The following is a 14,029-nucleotide window of genomic DNA, read 5'->3' on the forward strand; positions in this document are numbered from 1 at the left end:
GGAAGCTTGTTCATTTCACACGCTCCTTTCTTATCGCGAAGCGATCACTTTCCACGCGAGGCTATTATTACAGTCGATATTGAAATTTGAAATTTGTATCGTTTTGCTTAAGCGTTCAACGACGTAAGCGATGCTCGCTTTCTTACGTATTGCGCGAGCCAACAAACTCCGTACGCTCGTTCTAACTCGTTTTAGGCTGCAAGAAGCGCCATAAGAGACGAAGAAGGCTGGCGTAGTCCGAGTATTCGGCGTATAATTTGGAAGACGTATGCGGCCGTGGAAAATAGAGCGATATGAATCGATTGATCTTCAAGGGAAAAGAAGTTTGATAAGAAAACTAAAGACGAGCAGCTGTGCACGCTACTGGCACAGTAGCACTGAACGAAATTGACTCTATCGGACGTGTTGACGAGTGCCCTTGAGTTTCGCCGTGAAACAGGGCAGTCTAATTTGAGTGGACTATGGAAAGTACGAAACCCGATCGAATCTACACTACAACCTTGATTACGATCACAGCGAACCACAAATTACAGCCACACGAACTTTAATGACATTCTACTCAGAAAGAAAGTTTACTCTATGCAGAGCAAGATTAACAGATCTCTCGTGTCGTTGAAAAGCGAGACTTTAACGAAGCACAGAGGATAGATAGGCGTTTCAAATTTCAACTTTGATCGCTGTTGTCAATGAAACCCATTTCTACCAAATTGGATCACTTTGACAGATCCGTCCCGTCACGCTCGAAATGCAGAAAATCGTTTCCTAACCTATACATGCATCATCGAAAATGCAATTTGCTCTGCACCTCGAACAGTGTTACCATCGTTCTTAAACAGCAGCGTCTACGTTCCTAACCTGTTTCCCGTCACGTGTCACGCTATCGTGGAGGTGGAACCAGACTTCCAGTCAGTTTATAATGTGTGTAACGGCATGGCAGAATCGATAGCGGTTTTCAAGTAACGATCTATTTTTCCCTGAAAATCCTACAGAGGAGAAAGATTCGTCCTGGCGAGATTCGTTTTTATCAGCGACGAATCGATCCAATTATTCGACCATCACTTCGCACGGATACTTCTGTTGCTCGGTGCGTTCAAAAAAATGATGTGTTTGGTTGTTCGAAAAGTTTCTTTCGTTTCATAAGATGATAATAGATGAATGACAATTTCTGTTTTATATTATTATATTGAATTGGGTGTGATCCATTTCGTTCTATTTCTATTATTATGTCCTTATTACACTAAAATTATTATTATTTCCTTATAAAACGAAACGAAAAAAACAGGTTAGGTTTCAAACAACCTAATACGTCCAACAGCATGCCGATCGTAAGAACTTGAAATAGTTTTAATTTATATACTATTTTTATTTTACTTCATTTAATAATATTTAAATACTTGAATAATTATCGCCAAGGATTGGCTTCATGTGCCTTTAGACTCTAGACGAGCGGCGAATCGCGATAAAAATCGATTTCAAACTAAGAAGAAAGTACTATCAAATACATAGGAGCGAAGAAAGTATTTCCTTTTAAATTCATTGAATAGTCGTTCGTAGAAGAAAGCTCTTCGTATATTTTTCAAATTAACATGGTCACGTCAGCCTATGGAATATTAATACCTCCTTAACCTAACCTTTAATTACATCGTAACGATGGGATTTTTGAGAAAATTAACCTTGTAAATAAATAACACATTTTATTTTCTATTCTTTACATATCTTCGCACAGTAGAAAAATCTGCTGCTACAAATTCTATTCTTACGTTTACTTTCATCTTACTCGTTATTTATCACCATATAAACTATGCCTAATTATTTTAACAATTATCCTGCCGATTGGTCACTCGTATCGCGAAGATTCAAGATCATAGAAAAGGATCTGTCAGTATCGGCAAACTTGCAAACGCGTGACTTATGAAATTCCGCTAGTAGTGTCAGTTGAATCGCGAGAGAATTCAGAAAATTCGTGATTGGAGAGAAGTCGAGTCGTCGTAAAAGCGTCACGCGTATCGACGGAAGGAAAGCAACTGGGTCTAGCAGGTAATGCAACACTTTGCAAGGAAGAAAGTAAAAGCGGCAAGAAACACGACATCTCTACAACGTTATGAATATAGTGAGCGCCAGCAAGAAAAGTGCATTCTACATTCCAAGAGCGTTTCTGCTGGAGTACTGAATCAGCGTGGTGCTGTGTAACGAAGTGGCGAACGTTTAGTGATATCTATACACACGTACGACGAACCCACGTGCACGTGTTGCCGTAACGCGGCGATGACTGAAAATCGTTATTTCGTTGATTCACCGTGCCGCACGTCGATCGTTATTGCTCCGTTAATAATTCGCGGAGGCCTTCGTTCCTTCGTGATGGCGCGTCGTTAATATTTAATGATAACATCTCCGGTTTCACGTGAGTTTACGTGCGCTGCGCAGTAACGTCGTGAGAACGTTTGATTAATCGCGTTTATTGGTGACTAAACTGATCATTGGCGATCGTCGATCGACAATAGAACACGAAAACGATCACAGTCGTACGAACAATCATGAGAATCGATCTGAAGTAAGCGGCAAGCGCATGATCGAGGTAAGAGGAATTTTTAACTCGAACTCATAGTTTCTAGTTTCTATATTGTTCTCGCTTCAACAAACAGAAAAATAATATTGCTGAAAAGACTTTTGCTCAAACTCGAGATGTTGTTTATTAACGTTAGAAAAATACGATCGGAAAGAAAGAACGAAGCGCAGTTCAGACTTATCCTTCGATTCGTTGCGTGCTTATTTGAGAAAATTAATGAAAGTGAATGTGAGTTGGTAGTATTAGCGTGTTTGAAGTAAATCGAGTAGCTCCTCTTCAGATAAGCCCCGTATCGTAAGCGTACTTCATTGATGAATATGTTATCCGGATCTCATCTGTGAATAACACGTAGAATAGTTTGTCGTGGAAAATATGCGAGAAATTATTTTTAACGTGTGACAAACAGGACGCTAGTTTGAAGATAAATATAATTGACGAAGCTGACAGATTGCATATTATAATTGTTAATGCGGGAAAATTAAAAATTACGTCGCATGATTTAAACGTGGCGGCATATCAAGATTGTAACGATAGGGATTAATAAATATTTTCATATTAACTTTTTAACATTATATAAATCTTCATTTTATATAAATATTATATACATAGTTTTACAGTGTTATGTTATGAAAAATGTAGATGTGAAATGTATGACTGCGTAAGTATATAGATATGTGGCCATCTACAACTGCTTGCTGTGCGATACACATGTACACTGTCTGTCGGTGTAACAACAGTCGTCTCGTTGCTCACAAATTCCATTAATTTTACTTCTTCTATAAAGCTTTCGTCTATAAAGTTTTAACGTGTAACTTAAAAAATGATAACGTGCCTGAAAGTATATATACAAATGTATATTTATCATACTATTAAAATTACGTGTTTTACTCCGAACGTGAGCCACCGTGTCCGAGGATTACACGTGCGTTTCATTGCCAGTGATAAGGTTTGAATTCGATAGAGAGTGCCGAAAGAGCGAATAATATGGGACATTGTTGTTTTGCTTAGAACTTACTTTCTGAAAAATTGCGCTCCCAGCTTTTGACTATTTCCCATTGCGAGGTGTAATCTTGAAAAATGTATTTGTCACTGATCGACGCATCATCCACGAGGTTTCAAGAACTCTGAAGCGCACCACACGAGGGTGGGACGCGCACTGACATCCCTTTGATACCGCGGCTAGTTAATGTAAAGGTTGCCTAGTTACCACCGTCTCAGTAACGTATCAACAGAGGCAGAAACACTTATATGTCTCTGTGACTGGAATTGGATCTTTGCACTTATTGCTTAGGTCTACTATATTTACCTTATTTTCCTCGACTGATTTACGTTCTCAATTTATTACACTCAATGACAGTAGAAACATAAATTAACAACGTAGATACGATAGTAATTAATTCTACGTTGTTATTTATTGATATTCATTGTAATTAATCTTTCATAGAGAAGGATTAAGTGGAGTAATGTGAAAAATACGCGTGAATGAAACGATATATGTGTAAATACGTCTCTTTTATATTTTATATTTTGCTTTGATATAAATATCTTCTTCTTTATCTTGATATAAATATATTTTAGTGTATAAAGAAATTTTTAATAATAAATGTCCTATTAATAAGTGATCTGTATCTTTTACTAAAAAAATAACAGCGAGGTTTTAAACTTTAGTTAACAAATGTTGAATTAATAATTAGATAATATGTTTATTAGAGTTAGTTAATGAATAATTTTGTAAATAAATAAAATATATGTATATAATGTTAATGCAAATATTGCTATTAGAAGATATTTGATACGACAGGGGGTATAGCTCAGTGGTAGAGCATTCGACTGCAGATCGAGAGGTCCCCGGTTCAAACCCGGGTGCCCCCTGATTTGATTATTTTTTTGCTCTACTTCAAACTCAATTTTTTTTAATTCATATTTATTGGTATAATATATTATAATATAGATATTATATCTGTATTTTACAATGCATAAGAGGATAGTTTAACATTTTAACCTATACTATATACTATACTATAATAATAATACTATAATACTATAGTATGAATAACTACAAAGGCATATTATCATCCTACGTAATGTGATAAGATCTGCATGTATGTCAATTACTTACGCGAATATTGTAATACATATTTTAAATCGTATATTTACGTACTTATTTCATATATGTACATTTCTTTAAAAATATATAAAATAATTTTCTACATTCCCTCTTGTGATATTAGACTTAATCAGGAAATGATTGGACATTTGAAAATGTGCAGTTTGTACAAAAAATTGTATTGGAAGAATTATTCAACAAATATTTAAGTTGCAGAAGTTACTAGTAGTGAATAATTATGTTAACTAGAGTAATTTAAGGACATCTGCTACAACATGACAGAATTACAATGTACTGAGATTGGTAGTGGCAATAATTGTAACTTCTCAACGTAGCGCAACGTATGACGTACTATGGCGACGTGTAGCATGCATTGTTTTCAAGTTTCTTTGTGAAAATAATCGGGTCTGAACCCGCAAGTAATACAATTTTGATTAGTATTTGGTGCTTTTAATAAACAGTTCAAGGAATTCAATTCGAAAAACATGAATTATAATCATTCAAGTCCGCGGCGAGGTAAGTTTGTTGATCCGCGAATATATATCATTTTATCTATTGAATCCATTACTATTCGTGGCTTAGATTTGATAGTGTAATGAGTTTATTTTAATAAAAATAATGTATTTATTTATTAATACATTTTACATTTATTGAAGAATATGGGTACAATGTAATGTAATATTACGAAACGTTATATAGAGGTTATGATTTCTAAGCCTCTCTTATTTAATAAAGTGTTAATCTTTATATTGAGATAGTTATGTTTTATTATAATAATATTTTGTGTAATGTTATTTAAATGAGAAATTTTTAATAGGGAAGCCAAAAAGATTACTTGATCCATCTGCTGGTATTTCTGCATCAGCATCGATGCCTCAGAGCCCATACATGTATAATCAGCAGGTAAAGATTAATAGGCGTACTTATTATAAGTTATTGTAGAATATGAGAACTTTGCTCTTGTTTGGTCTAACAGATTCCTATGGATAATGGTATAGTACCAGAGTATGGTTACAACATGCCAGAACAACAGCCTCCACCATATGGATTTAATATGACGCCGATGCAACATTACCTACCTCCTGAAAGTCGTGGCGATGAATATGCAACCTCACAATTTGCGACGCAATTATTGACACAGCCAGTAGTTACAAACATGGCTGTACAATATGGAAATGTTTTGGTTGGATCTGGGAAACAGCAATTTGAAAAATATGTGCCAGTTTCAGCTTTAAAATATTATTTTGCTGTTGACACAAATTATGTTGCTTCGAAACTAGCTTTGTTATTTTTTCCATTTACTCATAAAGTAAGTTATTTTGAATCTAGCAAATAGAGCTTAATTATCTTCAAATAAACGATTAATATTTTCAACAGGACTGGTCTGTGAAGTACGAACAAGATGCTCCATTACAACCACGTTATGAAACAAATGCACCAGATATGTATATTCCAACAATGGCGTTTTTAACATATATAGTTTCAGCTGTATTAGTTTCAGGAACTCAAGAACGTTTCACCCCAGAACAGTTAAGTATTTTGGCTAGTACTGCTCTTGCTTGGGGAGTCATAGAACTAGTTGTGCATATTGTAAGCCTCTATGTGATGAATCTTGAGACAAGCCTTTCAACATTAGATTTGTTAGCTTACTGCGGTTATAAATATGTCGGTATGAATACAGCTCTTTTGGTTTCCTTGTTATTTCGAAAATTTGGCTATTACATAGTTTTATTGTACTTCAGTGCGTCTTTAGGGTTTTTCCTTATACGGTCACTAAAGCTAAGAGTCATTCCACAAAATAGCCCGTACACAGCTTCTGGAAATAAGAGGAGACTCTATTTTATACTATTTGTAGCAGGTATTCAACCTGTGCTAATGTGGTGGTTATCTTATCATTTGGTTTAATCAGTAATAATATGGAAAGAAATTGAAATGCGTTTAAATAAAAACGAAATATGTATATTTATTTGATTATTCACATCATATGTGCATTTTTGTAATAAAAATTTCTTCCAAAAATTACTTATTATTCATTAAATGAACCTGCTATTCGTTATAATCTTTGTTAAATAATTTTGTATAAATGAAGTTATAAATAAAAAAATTATGATAATCGTAAATTATTTCAAAGTTTCTTACTATCTTTTTATAACATAATATTCATAATATTCATATAATATTTATTAATCAATCATCGTGAATTTCGAAATGTATCTGAGGAATATTACCGACCGTGCGATTGCTTCGTGAGCGTGTTCCATAGCAGGTATGTACATGCATACACACTCATTGATATAATTCGCGTTGTTTACTTCGGTTATTCTCCGGAAGGTGTCTTCGTACTTTTCCGTAATTCTTCGTCGATTCACGAAACGGTCGTTCATATGGCGCCACAAGCGTGATTAGTCAGTCAGTCAGCCGCGAGCCGCGGTGAACTGAAGGCGTAGTGAGTGTTTCTGTGGGCCGACGGGCCAAAAATGGCGGAGCGTACGAAGACGACAGCCCCGGCCACCCGGCCCGTTCCCATGAAGCTGTTTGCCTCCTGGGAAGTAGATTGTACTGCACCGAATTGTATACCCAGGTAATCGATAATCAATCGTAGATTCTTATACAGCTTCTGTGTTACACACGATATTCGCATTGTTACTCCGTTGTCACTGGTGGACGCCAGACACTCGACGGACATTCACGGTATTCACACGCCCTTTTTTCCATGATCATTCATATTTTTCTGTTCGCACCCCTGCCTCAAAGGCACCAGTGTTCGCGTACTGTTTTGACCTTCCATCGGATTAACGTGTTTCTTTTATAACATACGCCAGATAGGTTATTCGGGATGCGTGTCAGGTTGGGACTGCGTGGCGCGCTCTGCCTATTGTAGGATGCTAGCTGTCAATCGGATGTGACAGATGACCGAACGTGTGTATCATAATCTCCATCCCGATATTCACAGTGGTTTTATCTCGCCGATAGTCGATCGATATCGTTCCAATACCGGCGATTTTCCTTTCTTTTTTCTTTCTCTATTTGTTTATATTCGACGGTTTATACTCGACGAGTAAATGCAAGAGATTCGATGCAGAGAGAAAGAGAGAGCGGGAGAGTGAGAGAGAAAGATAGAAAGAGAGAAAGAGGAACGAAAGGAAAGTTCAAAGTTTTGTGTACGAGTCTACCGACATTGGCTACCGGGAAAGAATTGTTGCTATGTTGTAGGTCGAATGGTAGATGCTTAGTCGCGTGTGAATAAACAAGTCAAAAAAACAGTCGTGTGTTGATTGTGCGTGTACGCTCGTTAGATTAGAATATGTTCTGCCAAAGTTCACACTTTCGTGCAATGGGATGTCGTGTTCGAATGTCATGGTTGTCCGTTTTCACGGGCGCGTTAATTCGATCTTAACCTCCGTTTCGTGATATAATGTCCCATTGAATCATTTTCTTTCCTCGTTACGCGTTTCTATGCACCGATGAACATTCGAAAGTAAACAGAAGCCTTCATGCAGGATATAATATACGAGTAATCCGTAAGTACGTTAATCACGAATTATTTCTGCTACGCATTTTTATCAATAGTTCACCATGTTTCTCTCTGTTTGAAACGAAATAGACAGCGGCCATGATTCGAACTGAATAACTGTATATTATTAATACACATTATTACATTTTGTTCGAATTTAAGGAATTTAATCCTTCATTATTAAATAATGAAAGTTTGGATTAGATTTACGTTTGGTATTTAATTTTTATTTGTATTCTCTCCATTTTACTATATATATATATATTTAAAACACGATAAAATCACGGAATAAAGATGACTAGAATATAAATATATACGTATTTGTATTTTATTCACTTTCATCTTGTATTCTCCTGTAAGAGAGACACAGAGAATGCGCTGAAAATAGGTCTGGTGTTTTATCGCAATTAAGTACATTTAACATTAACATTATAATGTTATTAATAACTTGTTAAAATACGATATAAGTGTTAGAGGATTAAATTAATCGCGTACTCATGCATTAAAGATTAATATTCATTTATTAATCGATTACTCGCATGTATTTACGTATTTAAAAATTAATAGATATATCTGCAAATCTATACGTTAGCAGATACATATTTAACATTTTATAGCATAAAATTTGTACCAAAGAAATCAAGAAGTCTACGTATCGCTATCTGTACACTTTCCAAAAAATGATTAAAATTCCATCATCAAAAAATATATAAAAATATCAACATAATATGAATAATTATTTACATAATGATAATAAATTTATAAAATTTCTCTGAAGAATCGACAACTGATTATTCCGTCGTATTAAATGTTAAATCAAAGTTTCCAGTCGTTTACAAACGTATTTTAATTTCGTTTCGTTTCTTTCTGCTCAAGGCGCGATATGTTGAAGGTGGTTTTTGTTTTGCCTGATATTTCGGACGTCGGTTGTAATCGATCGAAGATATCCAATATCCAATAACTTAGTAATTTTACTACGTGACATCCGGCTGTTCCGGATCTGATTGCCAGTCCTTTCCGATAAAGGTGTTCTTATTGCGTATGAATCGCTTTGTCGTGCCCGTAACGCAATTCGCTAAAACGTAATTTATATCCGCGTAGTTGCGTCGAGTTTTTTTTTTCTTCTTTTCCATCCGGCACGACGTTCGCATAAATCGACGCGACGATAATAATAATAATAATAATAAACGCTCTCGCACGATCTTGAAATTTATTAAAAATAAAATCCATAATCTTCCATCATGAACGATACATAATCCCAAGGAAGGTCATAAGTTCTTGCACAAATTAGGATACGGTATAATTAAAGCTCGCGCAATCTTCCTATTATTACGTTGTTTATCGTTACTTAGGTTTCAATATATCATCATTGTTATTACATCGTTTATTTCATTATCGTTAATCACGTTATTTATTTCATTGTATTACGTCTTCCTACGTTAGTAAATCAAATCGTTCGTTACCATATTATGCAATGTACACATAAGAAATAATTCGAATTAATCAATATTCTATCATTATATAACGTTGAACCGTAATTCGCTGCCCGTGCTCGGCTATACTTAATGTGCCGCCTGGTACATTTAGTTTACACATGATAACGCAAGCAAGAAACTTTCAAGATATCGATTAACATGTTCGATGTAGACGATTCTCCAATTACCGCGAATAACGGGTTTTAAGCTACGTACAGACCTTCGTCGTTCTAATTAATACCAGTTGCGAATTACTCGAGGTCATAGACTACAATTAGTATCGTCGGTCGAATAAATTGCCGATACACCGAGTTTCCTCAACGTTTTGTAACATGTATCAAGTATTGCCCGCCCCGTCTCTATGATAAATCGGATATTCGTAATGAACGTGGTCCACCTGTTGGTTTCCAAGAGGCGCGGGTGCTCGCCATTTGAACGAGCTAAATGGAACGATGAAATATACATTTGCCCTGGCAAACGTCTTGCGCGCTGTTGTCATTTCCAAGCGCAAATGCGGACAAAAGAGTTGAGCATTGGTCGATAATTTTTAATTAACAAACGACGCAGGTTAAATATGTTTTGGGGATCGTTTCGAAGTTTCCAGAACATCACTCGCGCGATATTAAAATATTACTCGTCCTGATGATCGGTATTTGGACGCTCAAATAATAGCAAATGAGTGAAGTTCATCTCAGAGCTTTTTGTATCTTTTTATTCCTTCGGTGTATTTCGAAATGTTCGAAACGTCTCGAAGTTTACGAATGTATTTTGGTTTCCGCTAAAATTGCAATTTAAAACGGCGGATTACAACTACTTTCTACCCACGATGAGTATATACTTGTCGTGAAAAAACAATAGTATTTGGCGCTAGAATGAGTATACTCATTTTCGTACCCAGTACTATAGTTTCTTCATATAAACTGCTTCATATAATAAACTGCTCGCAGCATTTAATATTTTCTTTTCCTTACGACGACTGTTCTCGTCGTGCAACGAAATAACAGTGCCATTTCTTCACGACGAGTATACTCGTCGCAGCACGATATAGTATTGCCATTCCTTCACGACGAGTATACTCGTCAGAGCACGAAATAATATTGCCATTTCTTCACGACGAGTATACTCGTAGCAGCACGAAATAATATTTTCATTCCTTCACGACGAGTATACTCGTAGCAGCACGAAGTAATATTTCCATTCCTTCACGACGAATATACTCGTCAGAGCACGAAATAATATTGCCATTTCTTCACGACGAGTATACTCGTAGCAGCACGAAATAATATTTTCATTCCTTCACGACGAGTATACTCGTAGCAGCACGAAGTAATATTTCCATTCCTTCACGACGAATATACTCGTCAGAGCACGAAATAATATTGCCATTTCTTCACGACGAGTATACTCGTCGCAGCACGAAATAATATTGCCACTTCTTCACGACGAATAATATTTTCCATTTCTTCACGACGAGTATACTCGAACACGAAATAATATTGCCAGACGAGTATACTCGTCGCAGCAGTAATATTTCCATTCCTTCACGACGAGTATACTCGTAGCAGCACAGAATAATATTTCCATTCCTTCACGACGAGTATACTCGTCGCAGCACGAAATAATATTGCCACTTCTTCACGACGAGTATACTCGTCGCAGCACGAAATAATATTGCCACTTCTTCACGACGAATATAGTCGTCGCAGCACGAAATAATATTTCCACTCCTTCACGACGAGTATACTCGTAGCAGCACGAAATAATATTGCCATTTCTTCACGACGAATATAGTCGTCAGAACACGAAATAATATTGCCATTCCTTCACGACGAGTATACTCGTCGCAGCACGAAGTAATATTTCCATTCCTTCACGACGAGTATACTCGTAGCAGCACAGAATAATATTTCCATTCCTTCACGACGAGTATACTCGTCGCAGCACGAAATAATATTGCCATTTCTTCACGACGAGTATACTCGTCGAGAACGGTTGATCTAGTTTGCCGCTGTGATCTTATCTCGGGCGATCGTATATGGTTAGTCGACATTAATAAAAATAATAGTTGACATTAATTGTTATGAATAAGAAAACGCTAATTTTAATTGGGTAGAAGCTGCGTGCTACGAGCATGCTCAAGTTAAAGTAATTTGTCTGATAAGAACAGCAGTTGACATTAATTAGCGTAAATAAAGAAGCTAATCGAAGGTGGATGAAAACCGCCCCTACGAAAACGCCCGAGTCCAGTAGCTTCAGGTGTGTCTATCCAACGTTAAGATCTTGGAATGATTGCGATATGTGTTGTGTGTAAAGATTATATAGGTGTTTATAGCGCCAGATATTTATCATTGTTAAACATGGAATTCGATCGACGCAGCTACATTCCTCGTTTCGCTTCCAATTTGCCAGAACATTGGTCCCAGTTGTGGCAAGAAGCAGAGAAACATTCTCGCATCGTATCGTAATATTTTCAGTGGTTTGCATCGAGTGTTCAAATGTAACTGTCTTCCATAAAAATACGTCAACCCGCCACGGTTATCTTCGATAGACCTATATCTTCGAATACCATAGGTTGCTGTCGTTTGCAATTACGCGAGGTGTATGGAAATCCTCTCATTCAATCGCCAAGTACCTAGCTTCGAGTACGTAACTTTAAGTACCCTAGAATCAGTCAGCGAAAGTATGTCAAGAAAGTCAGGAAAAATATATTTGTCGTGTGTTCCTTCGCTACGTACCGTATTATATACATTTCAGTCTGGCAAATATCGTAATCGGGAAATTCATACTACCCTGGTAAGTTCGAGGAAGAGACACCTTCGTCAAGGTTGGAGTAGCCTGAGACGTTAGAGTCGTCGTTTCGTTCGATTGTCCAACGTCGCCTTGAGATCGTTGCACTGTGAAACACGTCGAATAGGGCAGCTGGTATATTGCATGAAAAATTTGCACAATCGCGCGTCTAACGCCCCACTGAACCGGGCAAACGACCAAAGAGATCGAGATCGATCCTGCCACGCTTTTTACCTTGAATTATTCACGGATCGCAGCTTTCACGCGCTGCTCGCCGGCGACAGGGTCTTTGGAAAATATTTACAATTCTAATGGAAATCTGAAAAGGCTCACGTGCTACGCGAGCAGTATGGTCTTTTGTAGTTGACCGTCGTCGTTAGAATCGGCCGTTTCATCTGAATTATAATTAGTCCTAGACTATTGCTAGTCCTCTGGCACGAGAATTGCCTACGAGGGATAGACAACTGCGTTTCGTATGTTCCACGCATTACAGTGCATAGCTATTAGGATTTAGTTATCGTTGCAACTGTACAAACAGGGGAATAACGTTAGATATAAATAGTAAAAAAATCGTAAAGTACGTGCGGAATATATTTTTCAGTCCGACAGGACGATAAGTGATATCTGAATCAACCTTTTATTTTTTATCATTCGACTCTACCGGAGTCGGATTTCTGTTATTTTGTACGTGTACGCTCTCGTTCGTAAGTAGCCGGACATTTATTACTGATTTTATACGAATATCTTGCTTCAGTTTCTCTTATGGATTTATTATGTTGTCCTATGGTTTCGATGTCACTTTTGCACAATGTTAATTAAGCGATATTTATTTATTTATTTCTCTGCTTAGTCAGGGGAAGAAAAAGTAACCGAGTATTATTTATTGTTTGTTATTTATTGAATATACGTAGAAATTAAATTTATAAAATTACATACTAACGTGCAGTAAATTACAAAGTAATGTGGGCTAGATAAGGCACGGTACAACAAATTCTAAATTAAATGACTGCACTAGGGAAAAATATTAATTGAAGAATAGACACCATTATTGAAGTTTGAAATCCATATTATATTATATATATTAGTATTAGTATATATATAGTATATATATATTAGTATATATAATAGTATTAATAATGTATTTATTATAATATTTATTAACAAATAATATAAAGGTACGAAGACATATATAATGTATATAATAGTACATATATATATATTATAATAAATATTCTAATACATAGACATATACTATTAAACATAACATATTAAACATATTTAAAACGCATATAATATACATGAAACGTATTAAAAGTACAAATTATATATTAATACTATTATATACGTTTGTATATGTCTATATATAATAGTATTAATATTAATATAATATTTATTATAATATATATATATGTACTATATTATTTGTTAATAAATATTATAATAAATATATCATTGATACCATTATATATAGACGTATATAATAGTACATAATAAATATATTATTAATACTATTATAATATTTAATTACTATTATAAAATCTGGTACTAAATATATTATTAAAATATATACATATATAATA

At 35.6% G+C, this 14,029-nt stretch overlaps 2 protein-coding genes and 1 non-coding gene across 7 annotated transcripts in view; all 3 read left to right on the forward strand.

The window, feature by feature from the left end:
* Nucleotides 1-4,366: 4,366 nt before the first annotated feature.
* On the forward strand, nt 4,367-4,438 carry Trnac-gca. Its single transcript has one exon. It is a non-coding gene; the product is annotated as a tRNA-Cys (tRNA).
* A 542-nt stretch (nt 4,439-4,980) lies between these two features.
* LOC117212847 (protein YIF1B-A) lies at nt 4,981-6,639 on the forward strand. The gene is made up of 4 exons (XM_033457915.1): nt 4,981-5,189; nt 5,491-5,576; nt 5,650-5,982; nt 6,051-6,639. Exons 1-4 carry the CDS (start codon nt 5,159-5,161, stop codon nt 6,576-6,578), a joined length of 978 nt encoding a protein of 325 aa, XP_033313806.1. The 5' UTR covers nt 4,981-5,158; the 3' UTR covers nt 6,579-6,639.
* Nucleotides 6,640-7,095: 456 nt separating this feature from the next.
* The window catches only part of LOC117212852 (phosphofurin acidic cluster sorting protein 2), a 193,301-nt gene continuing 186,367 nt past the window's right edge, over nt 7,096-14,029 (forward strand). For all 5 annotated transcript variants that reach the window (XM_033457919.1, XM_033457920.1, XM_033457923.1 and 2 more), the window contains exon 1: nt 7,096-7,254. In XM_033457919.1, the coding sequence (XP_033313810.1) occupies nt 7,151-7,254 (104 nt within the window). In that variant the 5' untranslated portion in view covers nt 7,096-7,150. The remainder of the gene's footprint in view (nt 7,255-14,029) is intronic.

The sequence above is a fragment of the Bombus bifarius genome, unplaced genomic scaffold (assembly GCF_011952205.1).
Source record: "Bombus bifarius isolate JDL3187 unplaced genomic scaffold, Bbif_JDL3187 scf7180000008401, whole genome shotgun sequence".
Taxonomy (NCBI): domain Eukaryota; kingdom Metazoa; phylum Arthropoda; class Insecta; order Hymenoptera; family Apidae; genus Bombus; species Bombus bifarius.